This window comes from Canis aureus, chromosome 31, assembly GCF_053574225.1.
Source record: "Canis aureus isolate CA01 chromosome 31, VMU_Caureus_v.1.0, whole genome shotgun sequence".
In the NCBI taxonomy this organism is placed as follows: domain Eukaryota; kingdom Metazoa; phylum Chordata; class Mammalia; order Carnivora; family Canidae; genus Canis; species Canis aureus.
This window is the reverse complement of record NC_135641.1, coordinates 45,418,868-45,437,290: the sequence shown is the minus strand read 5'-3', so window position 1 is coordinate 45,437,290 and position 18,423 is coordinate 45,418,868. Positions and strand designations below refer to the sequence as shown.

General features: G+C 49.1%; 1 protein-coding gene and 1 long non-coding RNA gene across 6 annotated transcripts; one reads left to right on the top strand and one right to left on the bottom strand.

Moving 5' to 3' along the window:
* Positions 1 to 1,597: 1,597 nt before the first annotated feature.
* On the top strand, positions 1,598 to 8,184 carry LOC144302305 (uncharacterized). Its single transcript, XM_077879564.1, has 4 exons — positions 1,598 to 1,603; positions 6,408 to 6,903; positions 7,771 to 7,894; positions 8,035 to 8,184. The coding sequence occupies exons 1-4, from the start codon at positions 1,598 to 1,600 to the stop codon at positions 8,141 to 8,143; spliced, it is 735 nt and encodes a 244-aa protein (XP_077735690.1). The 3' UTR covers positions 8,144 to 8,184.
* Positions 8,185 to 9,810: 1,626 nt separating this feature from the next.
* Positions 9,811 to 18,111, bottom strand: LOC144302741 (uncharacterized). Of its 5 annotated transcripts, none has more exons than XR_013369775.1 (4): positions 17,905 to 18,111; positions 16,566 to 16,740; positions 10,471 to 10,727; positions 9,811 to 10,036 (listed from the first exon to the last, which is right to left on the bottom strand). It is a non-coding gene; the product is annotated as an uncharacterized LOC144302741 (long non-coding RNA). The 5 variants fall into 5 exon arrangements; XR_013369774.1 differs by having other exon boundaries at positions 9,812 to 10,036; positions 10,481 to 10,727; positions 17,905 to 18,110; XR_013369772.1 differs by lacking the exon at positions 9,811 to 10,036 and adding an exon at positions 15,684 to 15,878 and having other exon boundaries at positions 10,103 to 10,727.
* Positions 18,112 to 18,423: the final 312 nt, after the last annotated feature.

The window sequence follows — 18,423 nt, the reverse complement described above, 5'->3', positions numbered from 1 at the left end:
TCAAAATCCCTGTTTTGTCTTTTGTCCTCTAAATATTAATAGATACAATCTTCATTTTACTGTGGTCATAAAGAAAAGTTAAATTCTATCACTATTTATTTTTAAAATATAACATAGACTCTAAGTTTTCTCTCTGATTCACTGGGTTTATTCCTTTAATGTAGAAGATGTAAAGATTAATATGAAACTGAGGTGAGTTAGAAATATTTTATCTGCACTTATTTAAGGATGAAAATGAAAACACTACATATGATTTCTCAGCCTTCTATATTAGCGCCATTGAATTGATATTCAAAAACAGCTGAAAATAGATCTAGGATGAACTGTCTGTTCTAAATTATTATTGGTTGACTGTACCTTTGAATAAGTATATTATGTTTTACTCTCCCAGAAAGAGCTGAATTTCAATAAACCTTTTATGTTTGCACGTTCCCCAAAGACTTAGTCAGACCCGCCAACAGTGTGTATATTTTTCTATCATCTATAAGACTATCTGAAATAAAATCATAGATTTTCAGAACTACAAGTGACTTTGGACTCTTCAATTATAATCTAAACAGCCCACTTGCCATTTGTCGGATGGCATCTGTTGGAACACTAAGGAAAATTTTAATCGGGCTTTGAGAAAGAATAAAATGGAGATTTGGGGGGAATTTTTTTAAACCAAGATTTTAATAAAATAAATAAGAGCTTAAGAAGCATTAGAAGTGAGATTATTTCACTATCTTGGTTTTATTTATTATTTTTATTTATTTTTTATTTTTATTTTTATTTTACTTTTTATTTTTATTTTATTTTTTCTTTCACTATCTTGGTTTTAATCTGCTTTTTACAAAAATGATTCAAGAACTTTGTTGTTGTTTTTAACTAGCTTCATCTCCCTATGTTCCTTGTGTTATTACATACAAACTGCCTGGTGGCCGAGAAAACCACATGGGATGCCAAGAAGCTGAGGAAGGAAAAGGATGAAATAGTTCCAGCCAAGGAGAAGCCTTGAGACCTCTCCTGTTTCAGTGGGTCCCAGCCTGCAGCACTTTGGAAGTACTCAGGGAGTTTCTAAAAACGTAGATTCCCATGTCTTGCCCTGGAGATGTAGATTCAATAGTTCTCAGTTAAGACCCAGATTATATATATTACATTTCTCAAGTAACTCAGAGGATCAGTTGACCTGTTGCACCTCACCTAAGTCCAGTTTCCCATTTGGGAGTCTCTGAAATGGTTTTCACCAAGTTAATTAGTAATTAAAATGAAAATTTAAATCCACGTGTCTCCACCCCACGGATAATAATCATTCTAACCAGTAATCGGAATTGAGACTGAAATCCATGTCCATGTCCCTTTGATGTTACTGTGCTCGAGAAGAGAGGAATGCAGTAGCATGGGCTGAACACTGAGAACAGACAGTGCAGCTACATGCTTGACCCTCGGATAGGCCCAAGACCTGCTCCGGAGGACTTGATCCAGCCGTTCCACTAGGATTAATGAAGACAGTGGAAGGTAGAAACATCTGAACTCACCAGCAACAGGATATTTATACATAAACGTACGTAAGTTATAGTACATGTTGTGTACAATATGTGTCTTTAGCGAAGGTCGTATGGAGGTATGCTTGGGACATGAAAATATAGTCACAATATATATGCGTACACAGGAAAAAATCTGAAGTATACACATAAAAACATTGGCAGTGATTTTCTCAGTGAGTGGTTTTCTTGGTGCTAGTAAAATCGTCGAAATCTTTCTAAAGTTTGCTAATCACAGTTCACATGTTTTGGCAACGATCACATATTGATTATAATCAGCATACGCAGACAACACACTCACATACGAGTCCAGAAGTTTTATGGTTTTGGAGGTACTCACTGTTCAGTGATTCTGTGGAACCAAAGTTCACCCCAACAAGAAGAAAGAGGATGAGAAAGCTGTGGGTTTTTTCCACTTTTATGTGTGTGTCCCATAAAACCGAAATAAAACTATGCATAATGTGTATATTTAAATTAATTGTGTATCTGTTGAAGGTCTGTATTTATATGATGACTCACCCACAGTTCCTGACATATAAGTGTTCGTATCACAATCAGTGTTAGTTTCCCTTTCCCTTGGGGGTTTGATTGGTGGTTTAGAAGGGGCGACAATAATACAAACATATAGCAGGGTCTTACGGGAGGGAAAGGAGAGATTCCATAACTGACCTAATACTAGATCTACAGTTCTACCAAAGACCTTGCCTTCTACTGTGTTTATTAATAATTTAGCTGCAGTGATGTACAAAGGAAGTGGAGTGTATTTACACAGAAAATACTGAAACCTCTGTTGAAGATAAGGTTATACGATCTAGCAATAAAAATGTGTGCATGTGTAATATATTGCTATCTCTTCTGTGTTGGCTGCAGCTCTAGTAAGTCAAAGGTGGCTATTTCTCCTATAAGCCAGGGTGTGACGGAAAGGACATTTGCTGATTTCATGATTCTTGTCTCTGCTCCTGACTAGTTCTGTGATTTGGGGTGACAGATAGATGTTAAGGTCAGGGTTCAGAACAAATCTCATACCCTCTATAGGAAGGGCCCCCACTGAAATGTGAGTGTATCCACACAGCTGCTGGTATATGCTTACGTCTGCAATATGTATCCATAAGCTAAACACACAACCTTCTTACAACATATTCCTTTTTGAAAAGTTTGATTTAGGTAAATCTCTATACCCAACATGGGGCTTGAACTCATGACCCCAATATCGAGAGTCATGTGCTCTCCTGACCGAGCCAGCCAGACATCCCTCTTATAATATATTCTTAAGCTGAGAATTTCAGAGTCCATAAACCAGACTTATCACTCTTTTATAGGCCATCTAAAAATAGATCATTATCTTTGGTTAAGTCAGATGCCCTAGAACATTAAAAATTAAACATTAAAAATAGAGGGATGACAGCACAAGGTGCTCTTCCTACTCTCTGTTTCTAACTGCCTTAGGACTTGCCTGCTAGTTTTCTGATGGTACGTACACCACGCTAAAGCATGAAGCAAATTGCTAGGCTGGGGATGTGATTTGGTGACGTCAGCTCCATAGGCCGCGGGTACAGCTTTATACACCCCACGGCACCTGAGCCAATTCCAGGCTCACGGTCCCAGTAGTGATGACAACTAATATTTATTGAGTGCTTATTGTTTGTCAAATTCTGCACAAAATATTTTATATAAATTAACTCATTTACTCTCAATTTTCTTGATGAGAAAATGAGGCAGTAAAAGGTTAATTAACTTGCCTAAGTTTTTTTCGCTAATGAGAGGCAGAGCCGGGACTCTAACTCCAGGCACCTGACTCTGGAACCAGACCCTTACCAGCTTCCTGCACAGCCTCTTCTGGTATTGCTGCCAAACCCCGTGAAGAGAGGGGCTGGGTCTCTTGTATTCTCATTTTATTCACAAAGCCCGGTTCTGGTGTGTATTCAGGAAATATATGTAAATAATGAATAAATACTTATCAGTGTTTCTCAAAGCAGTCACAAGGTATTTTGCAAACGATTTCTTTCACATGCTGACGTGCCAACATTTCAAACTGTCAACTCTAAAAAAGTAATAGAGAGCAGACTCAAGGTTGACCGGGGGCGAGGCGGGGGGGATGCTGTCATTCTTTGCTCAGTCGCCTTTTGACGTCATAATAAACAAGCGCAAATATCCCAGTGGCTTAACACACAGGAGTTCATATCTGACTGACAACATGTCCACTGCAAGTGGAGCAAGTCAGCAGGGCATCTGTCCTCCTCCCGGTGCCTCAGTACACAGGCTGCTCCCCTGTGTCCCCAGCATCCCAAGGTAGAGCTCAGAAAAAAGCCGCAAGGTCAAGCAGGACTTTACGCCTCCGCCTGAACTGGCATGTGAAGGATATGCCACCTCCCTTCGGAAGTTACTGGCTGGAGCTAGCCACACAGCCCCAACTGACCACATGGGCCCTGACAACTACAGTCTCCTGTGCACCCAGGGGAGGACTGCACACAGGTGAGCACAGTAATTCTTCCGTAGAGAGAACGGACCGGGGGTATTTATTGGTGTGGAGTTGCTCATCACCTTGGAAGGCCTGTTGAAACGTGTCCCACTGCCCAGTGTTCCTTACGGGGAGGAGAGAATGAGAAGTGGGGAGATAAAAAGGCACAGGGGAAAGGATGTTACCATGACTCCTTCCTACTCATGCGTTGGAGAATTTGTACACAATTCGTCATATGTACGTCATATGTACATACGGAATGAAGGAAATTACCTCACTGTAGTCAAACAAAACCTTTTCAACGGGTTAAGGAACTAAATGTAAAAAGAAAATCTATACAAGTGTTTGCAAACCTACAAGCCTATGGGCATTTCCTTAGGCTAGGAAAGCCTGTCTTAAGCAAAACAAGGTAAAAAACCTATAGAGGAAAAAGACTGATTCTTAGCCACGTGCAAATTAAAACTTCTCTGACAGAAGATACGACAAAGTTGAAAGAAAATTGATATGCTGGGAGAATATATTTACAACCTGTCCAAGAGAAAGAAAAATCAATAATCAAAATATATAAGAAATCCTAAACATAAAAAAAAATACCCACCATCACCACCACATCAAAGAGGAGGTGCCACGTGCCATTAAACTTATAAAAAGACACTTTAGCTTAATAATAATCAAGAAAAGGTACATTAAAAGAGCAGTGAGATATTTTAAACTCATCAGATTGGCAAAAATCAACATGATTAGTAAAAGCCTTGGAAAGATTGTGTAGAATTACACCTTCGGTCTAGTGTTGCTATAAGGCAGAAGGCAGGACCTTTCTGAAGACCACTGGCAGGAATTCCTCTAACCCAGCAGTTCCACCTCTAGATTTTTATCCTTCACGAATTTGTATATGCACAAAACTACGTGGGCAAAATGCAGTTTTAAAAACATTAAGGCATTGTACATAGTAGGAAAAAAAAACAACTGTTCAACAATAGGGAACATGAGATAAATTACAATGCATCTACATCCTAGACTATCACACAGAGCCATAAAAAAAAAAAAAGTGAGATAAAGGTAGTTGGAAACACCAGGAAAAATAAAGACAGAACTTCATCAGAAAAGGTCTGATGCTAATTTTTCAAAGTAGCATGCTTTTGAGCAGTTGGCAGGCTAGTACCCTGTCACCAGGGTCTGATGCTGGATCAGTAAGAGGGAAGTGCGTACGTAACACCGTCTACCTCTGCGGTGAATGGTACTTACAGTCAAGATAAGGCAAGTGCTGCTTATTACTTTTCATCTTTGAGAATCAACCTACAAAGCCTGAAAGACTTAAGGCTATAAAAGATTCAAAAAGTCATCAACAAAAAATTGTTACTGACCATAACACGGTTAAACACAGTAATCCTGGCATGCCCTGGTTGGTGGAAGGAGCTGGAAGCAAGTCTATGGCGAGGGCCTGTCAACGAGCACCCTGTCTCCCAGGGAAGGAGAAATGCTTGCAGGGGGGCGTGCTGCTCTGTGTGTACATTTCGAATTCTTGTACCGTGAATGTATCGTATATTCTTTGTGGGCTCCATAATAAATGTAACATTTTTTAATTTCAATTTTTTAAGAAAAGGAAAACAAAATGTGGGAATAATTTCTGGAAAGCCCTCAGAGACCTATTTAAACGTGTCGATATATCTGTGAGTGTATTTTTCATCTAATTTTCTGAAAAATTCTATTTTCCATTTTATTTATTTTTTAAAAGATTTTATTTATTTATGAGACACACAGAGAGAGAGAGAGAGAGGGGCAGAGACCTAGGCAGAGGGAGAAGCAGGCTCCATGCAGGGAGCCCCATGTGGGACTCGATCCTGGGTCTCCAGGGTCACACCCTGGGCTGAAGGCGGCGCTAAACCGCTGAGCCCCCCGGGGCTGCCCATCTATTTTCCATTTTTAAAATAGAATCACGGTTGAAACCCAATACACTCTTAAGAGGTTTCCTACTATCGACATGTAAAGCATCCAGAGTACCCATCTTTGATTTTCCCATTTAGACCAACGCGTATTAAGTAACACATTCGAAATTCCTGTATTGATATGACACCACGTGAGAGAAACAGAACAGAAACGTCACCCTAGGATGACTTTAAAGGTGTTTGATTATCCAATATAATCACCTCTTAAGCCCCAATTTATTATGTTATATTAATTATATTAATTATATTTATTAATTATACATATTATATTATATTATACATATTATATTATATTATATTATATTATATTATATTATATTATATTATATTTATTATAAACATCCTTACTGAAATGCCAACTGTCCTGGTTCATAGGTAAAAGTAACGGCATAAAAAACTAACCCCCCCCCAAAAAAAACAAAAAAAAAACAAAAAAAACTAACCCCCCCCCCCCCTCCGCTGGTCAGCACCTGTCGCCAGGTAACGCCACCCTGGGGGCCGCTCTCCAAGTCTCACATTAAAGTGAAGCGGGGCGTGGCGGCAAGGGAGGCCCGAACCAAGGGCGCGCGTTTACCTCTACTCGCTCCCGGGGTCTCCGGGCGGACAAGGCGGGGCCCGCGCTCCCTGGCAGCGCATCGAGCAGCTTCTGCCTCTGAACGCCCGGAGGCCCCGACTCCGCGCTCCCGGCCGGAGGCTGAGGGAGGGACAAAGGCCGCCCGTCGCCCGCCGCGCACCGAGAGCCGAGGCCGCTGCCTTCCGAGTCCCTCGCCGACGCGTTCGTTTGGCGGAGCCCAAAGGGGTCTGACGCGCACGGAACCAGGAACGTCGGGCCCAGGTGTCCGGAGGAAACGCAGGCGAACGCGGGGGCCGGGACGGAGGCGAACGCAGCCCGGCCGCGGCCTCCCAAGGCGGCCTGAAGGGCCCGTGGGACCAGGAGCGCGGAGTGTGCAGGGAAGACGGAGCCTGCTGGAGAGAGGTGGGGGCGCAGTGGGGCTCACCTGAGCACGCGGCGGGCACCGCGCTTCCCTGGAGCTGGGCCGGGCCTCAGCCCGGTGGGGCACCTCAGACGGGCCTCAGCCCGGTAGGTCACGCGGTGGGTCACGTGAGCCAAGCCGGGCTTCAGCCTAGTAGGTCACGTCAGTCGGGCCTCAGCCCGGTGAGTCACGTGAGCCAGGCCTCAGCCCGGTGGGACACCGCAGCCGGGCCTCAGCCCGCTGGGTCACGTGAGCCGAGCCGGGCCTCAGCCCGGTGGGTCACCTCAGCCCGGTGGGTCACGTCAGTCGGGGCGTCCGTTAGGTCAGCGATGGCACCGCCGTGACCCAGACACCGGTGTTAGTGAGTCATGGAGCGGGAAGGAGCGGGGAAGGCAGACGCTGCCAGCCGGGAAGCCTTTCACGAGACGGTTTGGGAAACCACAATCACGGTCCGAGAGGCCTGGAGGAGGATCAAGGTGGCAGCAATGGAAGCCAGAGGGCACACGTGAGGGACACGGCCCCGGGTCCAGAAGCAGAGCTTGGCCCCAGGAACACCGCCGCGTCCGCAGCAGCGGCGCCCCCGACGCTCCCGGCCCCGACGGCTCAGGTCAGCCCAGCGCCCAGGTCGGCTTCCGCAATTCTAGCTCCTTCTCTAACCTCACACGATATGGAAATGAAATGAGGCGAGCTGAGGAATTCCGCGACGTTCCCCCTTCCCCACCTACAGGAGTCTCCAAACCCTCGCGTCTCAAAGCCAACGTTTTTACGACCAACTGCATTTTCTATTCTCATCCCTGCGGAGCTCGGCTTCTGGCAGGCTGATCTTACCATTCATTCATTCATTCATTCATTCATTCACTCACTCACAGGCTCTCTATGGACGACCCCACTGAAGATTCAGGAGTCAAAACAAGAGCAGCACTGCAGTCCCCCATCACGGATCAGACGTTCCGCAGGAGAGGCCAACCCGCAGAGTGGAGCGGGCGTTAGGAGGTGAGTGCGGGGAGAACAAGAGGGCCCTGCCCACCTGCAGAGAATTCTCTCTCTCTGCGGTGCTTTTTTTTTTTTTTTTTCTGCCTTTCCAAACCCAGCCTATTGTTTAAGATTCCGAGCAAACTTTCTCCCTGTTCTAGGCCTCCCATAACCCCTTCAGCACCCAGCGATCTCATCTCGTTCAATGTCTCGGATTGTCTGCGTCTTACCTTCGTGTGCCGTTCACGCGTAGGACACCCCCTCTGCTAGGAGACATTCTGTAGAATAGATGTGGTTACAGGTAAACACAAGAGCCTGAGAATTTTCCTTTTAAACGTTCGGTGAAATCACATGACTTTTGTAGTAAGATGGTAACATAAGAGTTTGATGCGTCTGAAGTAACCGAGTAAAACTTGAAAGAAAAAAACACAATGACCCGTATTGGAGGTTGGGGGTTCGGCAGTTAAAGAGAGGGGTAGGGCCAAGGTTTGATCGGGGTAGATCGAAAAGAGATGGAAGGGTCTTTGCAACGAAGCCATGGAGACAGGAGACAGGGTAGAAGGGACTTATCTAGAGTAGAATGCATGAGAGGAATATTTAAAAGAAAGGGTATGAGGACATATGATTACTGTAACTCCGTTCATGACAAGGTCCTAGGATTCTGATCATTTATAAGCAGAGCAAGAATAATCAGAGCTATCTTTTGAACCAATAACAGTCCTCAAATTTGTTTAATAATAAAAAAAATTTGATAGGTGCATGTGCTTAATATAAATTCCTGACTCTCTAGATCATTTAAACTAGAGTCTTCTGGGGAAAGGCCAAGGTGTGGGTACTTCTGTTTAGTATGTGTTCTACATGATTCTTTTATTCGGTAAGTTGAGAAAACGCAGGTTGACCAAGACCGTGACAGCGGGTGTGAGATTTTGCTATCCACGGCGCTTTCTGGTCGTCATTAGCCAGAAGAACCACAAATAACAATGGTTTGGGTCTGGGTCTAGGAGAATGCTGGCCACGCCGGTAGGGCACATCTGCCCCGCTCCCCCCTGGAAAGCTACAGGAGATGCGGTCGGTCAGCTGACCAAGCGTCACTCTAAGCTCCCTTGCCACGTTCACCAGAGTCTGGAAAAGCTAAACACCCAGCTTCCCGAGCACTCTTGGGATACATCTACATGACACATATGGGTCAATGAGATCAAAGTTGAGGTTTCCTGGGTGTTCTAGAAATGCTTTTATTTCCTTGGTCTGCAAGGCAGACACGACTGGTGCCACTGCATGCTTTCTTCCCAGCCTGAAGTCACGTATGACGCGTCTCTCACCGCAGCAGACATTGTGGGATTGAAGGGAACCAGGACAACGGACAATGGGCTTAATATTGTGGGTCTGGATTTCTGGTTGTGAAGAAGATGGAGGAAGGGGAGGAGGAGGAGGGGCAGCTGGAGCTCATCTTCTCATGAGCTGAGGAGAAAAGAGAAGGGGAAGGAGCGGGAAAGAAGGCTTCTAGTCTTAAAAGCCATTTTAAATGTTGGTTTCTGTTCACGTGCAACTGAAACCATTCCCAAGTGGATCAAAGGGAAAGTGGGGTAAGCTCAGGCCTGAGGCAAGAAAAGACGCCTCATCCCGAGGAACAGGCCTGAGTGAAAGGCTGGCGATCCGCTAGGGCCGGCTGGGGCGAGGGTGCAAGCCGCCTGAGCCCACCGGGTCTGGGGGAGAGTTCCAGAGACGGGCTAGGTCAGAGCAAGCCGAGAGCCCGCGCTCCCCGGAGAGCAGGCGCCCTGCTGGCCCAGGGCCTCAGGAGCTGCCCCACAGGATCCGCGGCGCAGCTGCCCTTCCCTCAGCGAGTAAGGCCGCACAGCCTAGGTGGGGTGGCCGCGGCCTTCGGCTCTCGGGGGTCTTTTGGTTTATCTTTAAAAAAAAACTTTTTTTAATTTTGTGCATGTGTGTGTTTTATTTTATTGGAGTTCGATTTGCCAACGTACAGTATGACCCCCCTGGGCTCCCCCGTCAAGGCACCGAGGGGGCACTTCGGGGGGGGGCACTTCTGGGCGTTCTCTGGACGCCTCGCTGTGAAGAGCGGCATCTGATAGGTGGGCAACTGGCTTTTCCGAGAACGTCGCCTCCGATGGGGAAAAGGAAGCAGCCAGAGGAGCTGCTGCTCCGCATCTAACTCTAACCGAGAGAGAGAGAGAGAGAGAGAGAGAGAGAGAGAGAGAGAGAGAGAGAGAGAGACACTGCGTGAAATGGGCGTGGAGAGTCTGTGGGTCCAGGAAAACAAGGCCTCACGCGCACAGCTGCCGTTTATTGAACATCTACTGTGAAAACAATATGATTAATAATTCACACATAATATTTAAAATATTTACAAATGCTCTGCAAGGTGGATATTATCCTCGGTTAACAAATAGACTAAATGTTTATACTGGTTAAGTAAACCGTGCGAAGCCGCGCTCCCGCCGCTCCTCCTGCGCTCACTCGGGCAGCTCGACCCGGGCCTGCTCCGGCCAAGAGACACTTTGCTCCCCTCCGCGTTCTCCCGTGTATCCAGGGCCCGAGGGGTTCCCTGTGGCCGCATGGCCCCCAAAACTGTGACTTTTAACAACTGACCACAGAGGAATAGGATGACTCCGCGCTTGGAGACTGGAGAACCTGCTAAGCTTCTGGTAGGAGCACTCAGCCTTGAAACAACGCCCCTCGTCAGCCCTTCTGGATGTGGAAAGGCTTTCTCCTCAGCCGGCAGCGGCGCCTCCATGACCCGACAGCAGAGCAGCCCCAGCGCAGCAGTCATTGGACGTTAAGGAAAATAGATCGACTCTCTAATGTGGAAAGTAACTTAGTCGTGCCGTGCATTTGAAGCCTGAAATGGTAAACAGAGAAAACTATGACATAAAAATTTTACTTTAAACTTTTAATAAATTATATACTAGATTAAACGGCTGACTAAATAATACTGAAGACTTGGCCGATTATATGCTGATCAGTTCGGGCATATGTGGTTCTATACAGACACTTTTTTTTTTTTTCAGTTTTCATCTAGTTTCATCTTTCATTTTTTCATCTAGTTTCAGTGAAATAAGCTAAATACTCACTTTCTTCGCTATAACAGTTTGTCCTTATTGGAAAACTAAACTTACGCTCCACCTTTATTTACCTCTGTAAACTCAACTTCCGTGTTTTAGTTATAAATAACGAAGCCAGTGAAGTCTCTAGACGTGAGTGGCCGAGGAGCCATGTCTTTGGGTGAGAGACCCACAGCAAGAGGTGGGCTCAGCCAAGGTCTTCACTGAACTGAAAGAGCCACACAACGAATGACACCTTAGATCCGGTCTATCCCTGGGAGGGGACAATACCCAATACACTGAGTGTGAAGAGCCCACGACCACAGTATACCACAACCGCTCTCCTGGGAATTAAGGGAAAGCTTGTCCATGCTGTTCTTTCAGTGGCAAAGGAGGATCACGTTCAGAAATAATGATAAAATCTGACCCATTGGCATTTTTCCGTATGCAGAGAAATCAAACAAAAATCACTAGGCACATCGGATCAGTTATTTGCTTTGTGCAGAGACACACGTCTGTAGAATATTCCAAAATGTCCTCATCACCTGCAGGGCCGCTGTGTGGATGGGTGGCGCCCCGCACAAGGAGCACGGGAGGTCAACGCCCGCCCGTGCCCCTGGCCGCGTGCCCCCCCCAACACCGTGCTGGGCCCAGTGGACCAAGGTGTAGCTGGTCGCGATCGGTCCCCCCCGGGAGCGCACCCAGGACCTGTGCGGCTAGCCAAGTCCCTCAGTGGCCCTGCTCCCATGAATGAGAGGGGACCAAAGCCATAATCCAGAAAGACCTTCTTCTGGGGCCTGGGGGCGAAGGTATAAAGGGACCCGGAAGTGGCCCTGCTGGGCTCTGGGTTCCCGGGCAGCACAGACCCTGGGCTGCAGAGGGTAGGCCACACGCCTGGCACCTCGCTATAGGGCTGCACGTGGACGTGCCCTTCTGGGCAGACGGTGTTCACATGATCCTGCGGCTCTGCTGACTGGGCTGCTGAAAACCTGGCTTCAAGCACACAGCTGGCCATAGTATCTTACGGCTCGGATGGAAAATATTCAACAATTCGCTCTCTTCCTACTGCCTTATAGTTCTTATTTTTCCCCTTGACCCTAATTACTCCTTGACCTAGAATCCCAGGGTGTTGGAAACTGAGGAATCCTTTGAGATCAAACGCAGCAGCCTCTTGCTTTCTGCATGATAGAAGTGAGGCCACTTTGTGCTTTCTGCCCCACTTAATTCTTCTGATACCTGCTCACATTCTGCACCGTTCACAAGCTCCCGGAAAATATGAGCTAGAAAAATCTGCTCGCTGCCAATCTTGCTCTGCGTAGTCCCAAACCCAAACTAAGGAGTACAGGAACCGGAAAGGCAGCTAGACACCCACGTGCTTTGACACCGAAAGAGCTCCATTATGATCTCCGTTATGTTATTTGTACCCTAGACAAAGTTCTTATTTCATTAGTTAAAAACTTCTTTGAGGGACACCTGGGGGGCTCCGTGGTTGAGCGTCTGCCTTGGGCTCAGGGCGTGACCCCAGGGTCCCAGGATCAAGTCCCGAATCGGGCTCCCTGCAGGGAGCCTGCTTCTCCCTCTGCCTGGGTCTCTGCCGCGCTCTCTGTCTCTCATAAATAACTAAATAAAATCTTTTTAAAAAAGTAAAGAAACCTTCTTTGAGAGTAGGGGCTGTGTCTTTTAAAGTTTGTTTTAATATATACAGAGTCAAGCACAGTATTACCAATGCCCAGGAGTTTAGTAAATATTATTTGTTGATGATGAGCTGTTCTATCCCCTCAGCTGCCAAGCGGCATCCTACATCATCGCCCCAGACAGGTGAGAATCCATTCTGCTCCTAAAGCCCTCCCAGGAGTGGGAATCTAAACCTTCTTCCATAACTCATTTGAGTGTCTGATAAGGCTTAGAGTCGGCAGGAAGTCTCTTCCTAAGAAGGCGGCATTTAGGAACACTGCGCAGTAAATGCTGGAGTCCCAGAGGCATTGGGGCCAGTCACTTGAATGACAAGGTTCTGTCCCGAGGGATGGGGTGAGGGAGCTGGGCAGGTGTCTGAGGGGAAGGCAGTCACATGAGGAAGAAAAAGGGCACAGTTTAGGTTTCTGTCCTGTTCAGAGAAAGTGGCATTGTTCACACTTGTTAGGAGAATAGCCTGGTGTTAAAAGGGTGTGGGATGGGTAGGCATTGGGGAGGTGGGGAGGTGGAAGGTGGGGAGGGCGGAGGGGGGAGGTGAGGAGGTAGGGAGGTGGAGAGGTGGGAAGGGGAGGGGGGAGGTGAGGAGGTAGGGAGGAGGAGGGGGGAGAGGGAGGAGGTGGGGAGGGCTCTAGGGGTGACGGGGGAAGGCAAGTGTGCCCAGCCCTGTACACCCCTCCCCGGAGTGGTCCGAGACCATAAATTGCCATGACCATTCCACGGACATCAGTGTTAGTTCCTGTTAAGAGAGGAAACCCTCATACCCTAGCCACTCTATGAGTGATCTGGATATTTCCTCTGCAGAGAGAGACAGAGAGACAGAGGAAGACAGAGACACAGAGACAGAGGGAGAGATAGTGCACACCCGCACATAAGAGGAGGGGCCCGCGGGAGCAAAGGGCTAGAGGTGAGAGAAGCTTAGTCGGCGTCTAGCATCCTCTCGGCCCAAAGAGCTCAGCCAGGGGACCCACGTTGGGCCGAAAACCCAAACTGATCCCCCCAACAGGGGAACCGCAAACTCGGGGACTCTCTGGGAGAGGAGGCAGGAGGGTGGAGCTGGAGGGAGAGCGAGGACAAAGTGAGGCCGCGCAGGTGAGAGAAAGTAGGTCTGCTGAGATCCTGCCCCGGAGGGATAAGATAGAGTTGGGCCTCCAGGGAGTGGGCTGATGGAGAGGGTACGTGTCAGGGCCCACATGTACCCCGTGCCTGGGTCCTGGGCTGGGAGGCACGGACCTAGGCCGGGGGATGGAGCGTGGCGCCTGGCTTCCCTCCTGGGACTTGGAGTGACCTGCCCCCGGATGATGTTCAGATGATGTTTGTACCACTGGATACATCCAACAAAGTGTTCAAGACACATTTCCTGCACCCCGATTATTTGGAGGAGAGAGGAGCCTGCACCTGGCTAGAGCTTGTTTCCAGGTGGCTGAGACCAGGCAGGTTTGGGCATGCGAGGTCGTGGTGGTGGGGGAATTGGTCGATGATGATGGTAACGAGTCACCCAGGAGACCCCGGGTCAGGTGACACGTGTCCTGGTCCCGCAGGCCTTAGCCAGTCTTTCTTGGGGGCCCCGCAAACAGAGAAGGTAGTTGACTGGAGAACAGTGGAGAGCAGCGGAGTTAAGAACCTGAGATAACACAAGGAGTCCATGAGGTATCTATCGGGAGCCTAGGGAGGAAGTGTGGGCAGGAGGGAATGAGTCATAACAGTGGGTTATGAGCCTTCCAAGGATCGTCAACCCCTTGGAATAGAACAAAGGGTGCACATGCTTGTTCCATCCCCTGTTTCTTACCAGCTCCCACAAGTCACTTTCTACAGCTCTGTGGGAACCTGACGTTATTGTCTTCAGATCGTAAATGACTTACTTGACGAATGCCGAAATCACAGGACTGTGGGTAAAGAAAATAATCTCCACATATAAGAAAAGGATCCCTAATCCATTCCCCAAAGTCCTCTCTCTTCCCTCGCCTTTGCATGCCTGTGTGCATGTGTGGACGGGGATGCCTGTTCCAGATATCAGCATCATCCTCAACGCACACGTTTCGAGGCATTTTCAGGTCAGAAACTTGAGTTAAAACCAAAGCCGGCCAAAGCCCTAAATACCAGGCCTGCTTTTCTTGGCATTTTCCAGGGTCTCTGGCACACATCCATGAAAAATAATGAAATACCACTTGTTAGATTTTTGGGTGATGGTTGGGCCTTTTATTCACTTCTGCTTACACGTTACTAGGTACCTGTTTTATATCAAATCAAGCTGGGCGGCTCATTTAAGGTGTTTACTAGATGCGAGGCTGATCCGTCTGTGATCATACTGGCATTTCCATAATGGGCTACTGGCTCAAATATTTCCTCTATAAACCAGGCAGATGTATGTATTCAAAGCTGAGACTATGCCCTTTAGACAACAACGTTTTCCCACATTCTGACTTAGGCCTAAGGAATTGCTAGGGTGTGAGCATGGGTATTACTTATTAACAGAGATTCTAACCTCACCTTTTAATAAGATTAGAGAAAAAAGAATCCTTTTTCCATACTTAGGATATGTTTTATAATCTTTTTTAAGCACTTGTCCATGTTCCCACTCTGCTGTACCTAGTAGGGGAACTTGTGCCCCTATCGGGCAGTTGGGTGAGACATGGGGTAAGTTGGAAGAGCGTGCCCTAAATGCTCTGCCCACAGCTCAAAGGTCTTTACATTTTCCTTTATCGTCCCATTCTATACTGTTTGCTATGCTATAAAAATGCCCCCCCCACAATACCCCACAAATAACTGGACCATTCAGCATACTATACCAGATTTAACCAGCTTTGCTTTTTGTGTTTCTATTACTTTGATTGAGTACTTTGGCCTCATGCCTGTGCAGTAGTCAACGTGTGTGTGTGTGTGTGTGTGTGTGTGTCAATTCTGTAGGCCGTAAACCTACAGATAGCGTTCCAAAAGCCTCCAAGTGAGGCACGAACCTACAGCTCCAGATGTGGGTAACCGGTGCTCGCCTAGAACGCTGACTCTGTGCCTTGTGCATGTAATACATAAAACAAACTGATACATAAAACAAGCGTAATCTCTACCATCGAGAAACTCCTGGTCCGGTGGCTGAGACAGACTGTAAATCAAATAATCAGATGCGTGCAAAGCGGTCCCCATGAGAAGCACTGGAAAGGAGCAGAAACCTGTTGTACAGAGACCATTGGAGTAATCAGGAGATTTGGTCTTGTCCGGGGGTCGGGAAGATTTTTCCAGGAGAGTAATGCTTGTGCTGAGACCTGGAGGAGACGTAAAAGTACCCGGCTCACCAAGGAGCGGAGACGTGGCGTGGGAGGAGGGGGCAGGCGCCCCAGATCTGTGGTGGGAAGGAGCAGAGCCCCGGTGAGAACCGGAGGAAGCTCCACGTGGCTGCAACACAGAGCCCAGGCCCAGGAGGAAGCACGCCTGCGGGCTTCAGAGGTTTGGGCGTTCAAGGTTCACAAGCCGCCCTGTGCAAACACACCGGAGGGAAGCAGAGAGGAAGCAGGGAGTTTATTGTGGAGGAGAGATCCTGCTCTTGGTGTCTCTGTGTATATTTAACCAGCGCATGGGATTTAAGGAGATCTCGAAGATGAGATTCGTTCCAAAGCTTCCAAGTGTTAATTCACCTGGTTGCTCCAAGTAGATCGCTGTTTATCAGCTTAAAGCTCCAAGGATCAAGTCCCTAAAATTCATTGTGGGCAGTTCTCCCAATACGGTTTCCTGGTTGATCTGTCGTCCAGGTGGTGGCACGCCATGGTGCACACACAAGCCGCGTCCGGGGGCTCCCACTGGGCCGCCCGGGCGGGGGACGCGCAGCGAGTTCAGCCGGTGCTCAGGCAGCTCCCTGAGCTTGGCTTTGTGGAACAGGGGGAACTGCGGCCGAGACTCTCCTGCCGGGCCGGGGCCCCTGGTAGGCCTCTGATCCACGGTCACGGGAGACTCACCTACCGGGCGTTCCTTTCGGTTCCGCCTCTCGCCTTTTTTGCTCCCCGACTTCGTGTTGCTATTGGCTCGAGCGGTAGGTCAGTGCCGCTGCAGGTGGTCTCCCCGACGGCCTCTCATGTCCTGCATCGGAAAGTTGTAGTAAGTCTCTGGAAACTGTGGCTTCCTACTCAATTCCTAGGTGAGAAACAAAGTGTTTGGTAAGTACCCTGGCCTCCCCACCTCCCTACCTCTACACCAAGGCCTCCTTGTTAATTAAGAACAGCTCTAGCGGGCTGCGGTGCAGGCTCCAGGTGAGGAGAGAACACTGTTTTGTGTTTGATAGTTTGGGGCCGAGTGGGACAGTGACCTCTCTCTCTGACAACAAAACCCATGAAGTCGCTTCTTCTTATGGCTGAACTTCCTTATTGTATAGCTAGGCTCGCTCAGGGAGACGTTGTGACTGACAGCCACATGTCCTAGGAAGCACAACCCCTCGGGATGCCTGGCTGGCTCAGTCCGAGGAGCATGCGACTCGCTTTCGGGGTTGTGAGTTCGAGCCCCACCTTAAGTACAGGGATTACTTAAAATACAAAAACAAAAACACAAAGTTTCTTCCTGCTGTGAGCAGGCTCTTCCCAAAGGCATTGGGATATTCCATTTTGGGGTGGGAAAGGTCACGACCCCAACTCTCCCCGAGACAGAGTAACGCCGAGATTCATTGCTCTGCGATATTGTCCTGGGCGCAAGTTCCCGAGTGGAATGTGGCGAGAAACAGAATTCTTGCAGAGTTGCTCATGTGTGCAGCTGTGCGTGGCATGAAAATCCCCAGAGCAAACCTCCAGGCTGCCAAAAAGAGCCGGGCCCAAGCTCCTGGGGAGAGCACACTTGTGGGCCACTCGAGCTCCGGGGGACGGGGAGGCAGCTGGGCCCCCACTCCCCTCTCAGTCCCTTCCCCGCACCCCTGCTGCCTGCTGGGGAGGCTGGGGTCCCCCCTCCGCTCCCCATCTCCCCTCCCCGTCCCCCACTTCCCGAGGCGCCCCCCAGCTCGGAGTGGAGGAGCTCTCTGGGGGTGCAGGTGTCCACCCCCCACGGAGGGTCTCCGGCCTCTGGTTCTTGGGTCCGCGTCGGGTCGGAGCCTGCTGCCGCCGTGGAGCCGAGTGGACCGTGAGCAGCAGGGCCGCTGGGCCGCTCGGCCAAGGCCAGCTCTGTGTCGGCCCGGGGACCGCACACCCTCTGCTGGAGCACAGGGGGGCCCAGCCAGGCCCCCAGGACCTCGGGCCCTGGGGTGGTGGCTGGGCGACCTCAGGCTGCCGCCAACTCAGCCTGTCCCCCGCTTCCTCGCCTGTGGACAAGGGATACCTGGGTCCGCGCCCCTGCGATGGCGACTGGAACGGAGCGAGCCCGTGAGTCAAGGTGAGCCCATCTCCTCTCGGCAGCCGGCAGGGCTCCAGCCCTCAGGCCATTGCTGTCACCTTAGTGGGGTTGACCCCAGCGCCGAGGCCCCACTGCCAAACAGGAGAAACTGTTTGAGGGGCGCCCCCTCTCCCCCGCTCTGTATACCTGTGTGACATGGGACAATGCTGACAAAACACCCTGGTCTTGTATGGCTCTTGTGACCTGTCGCCAACATGGTTTAAGCAGAGACGTACCAGGCCCTGTGACACGGCTGGCACCTGGTAGGCGCTCCCAAATGTTGAGGAGCCGGGGCGGGGCCGAGGGGCAAGGGGTGCCGGTGCCAGTTAGCAGAATGACCCGGCTGGGCACGCAGGGCTGGTTGGCAAGGACCGAGTACCCACTCCGCCGCGGTGCTGTTAACATGGCCCTTATGTTATCAATGAAGATGCCGGGGGATCCCTGGGTGGCTCGGCGGTTTGGCGC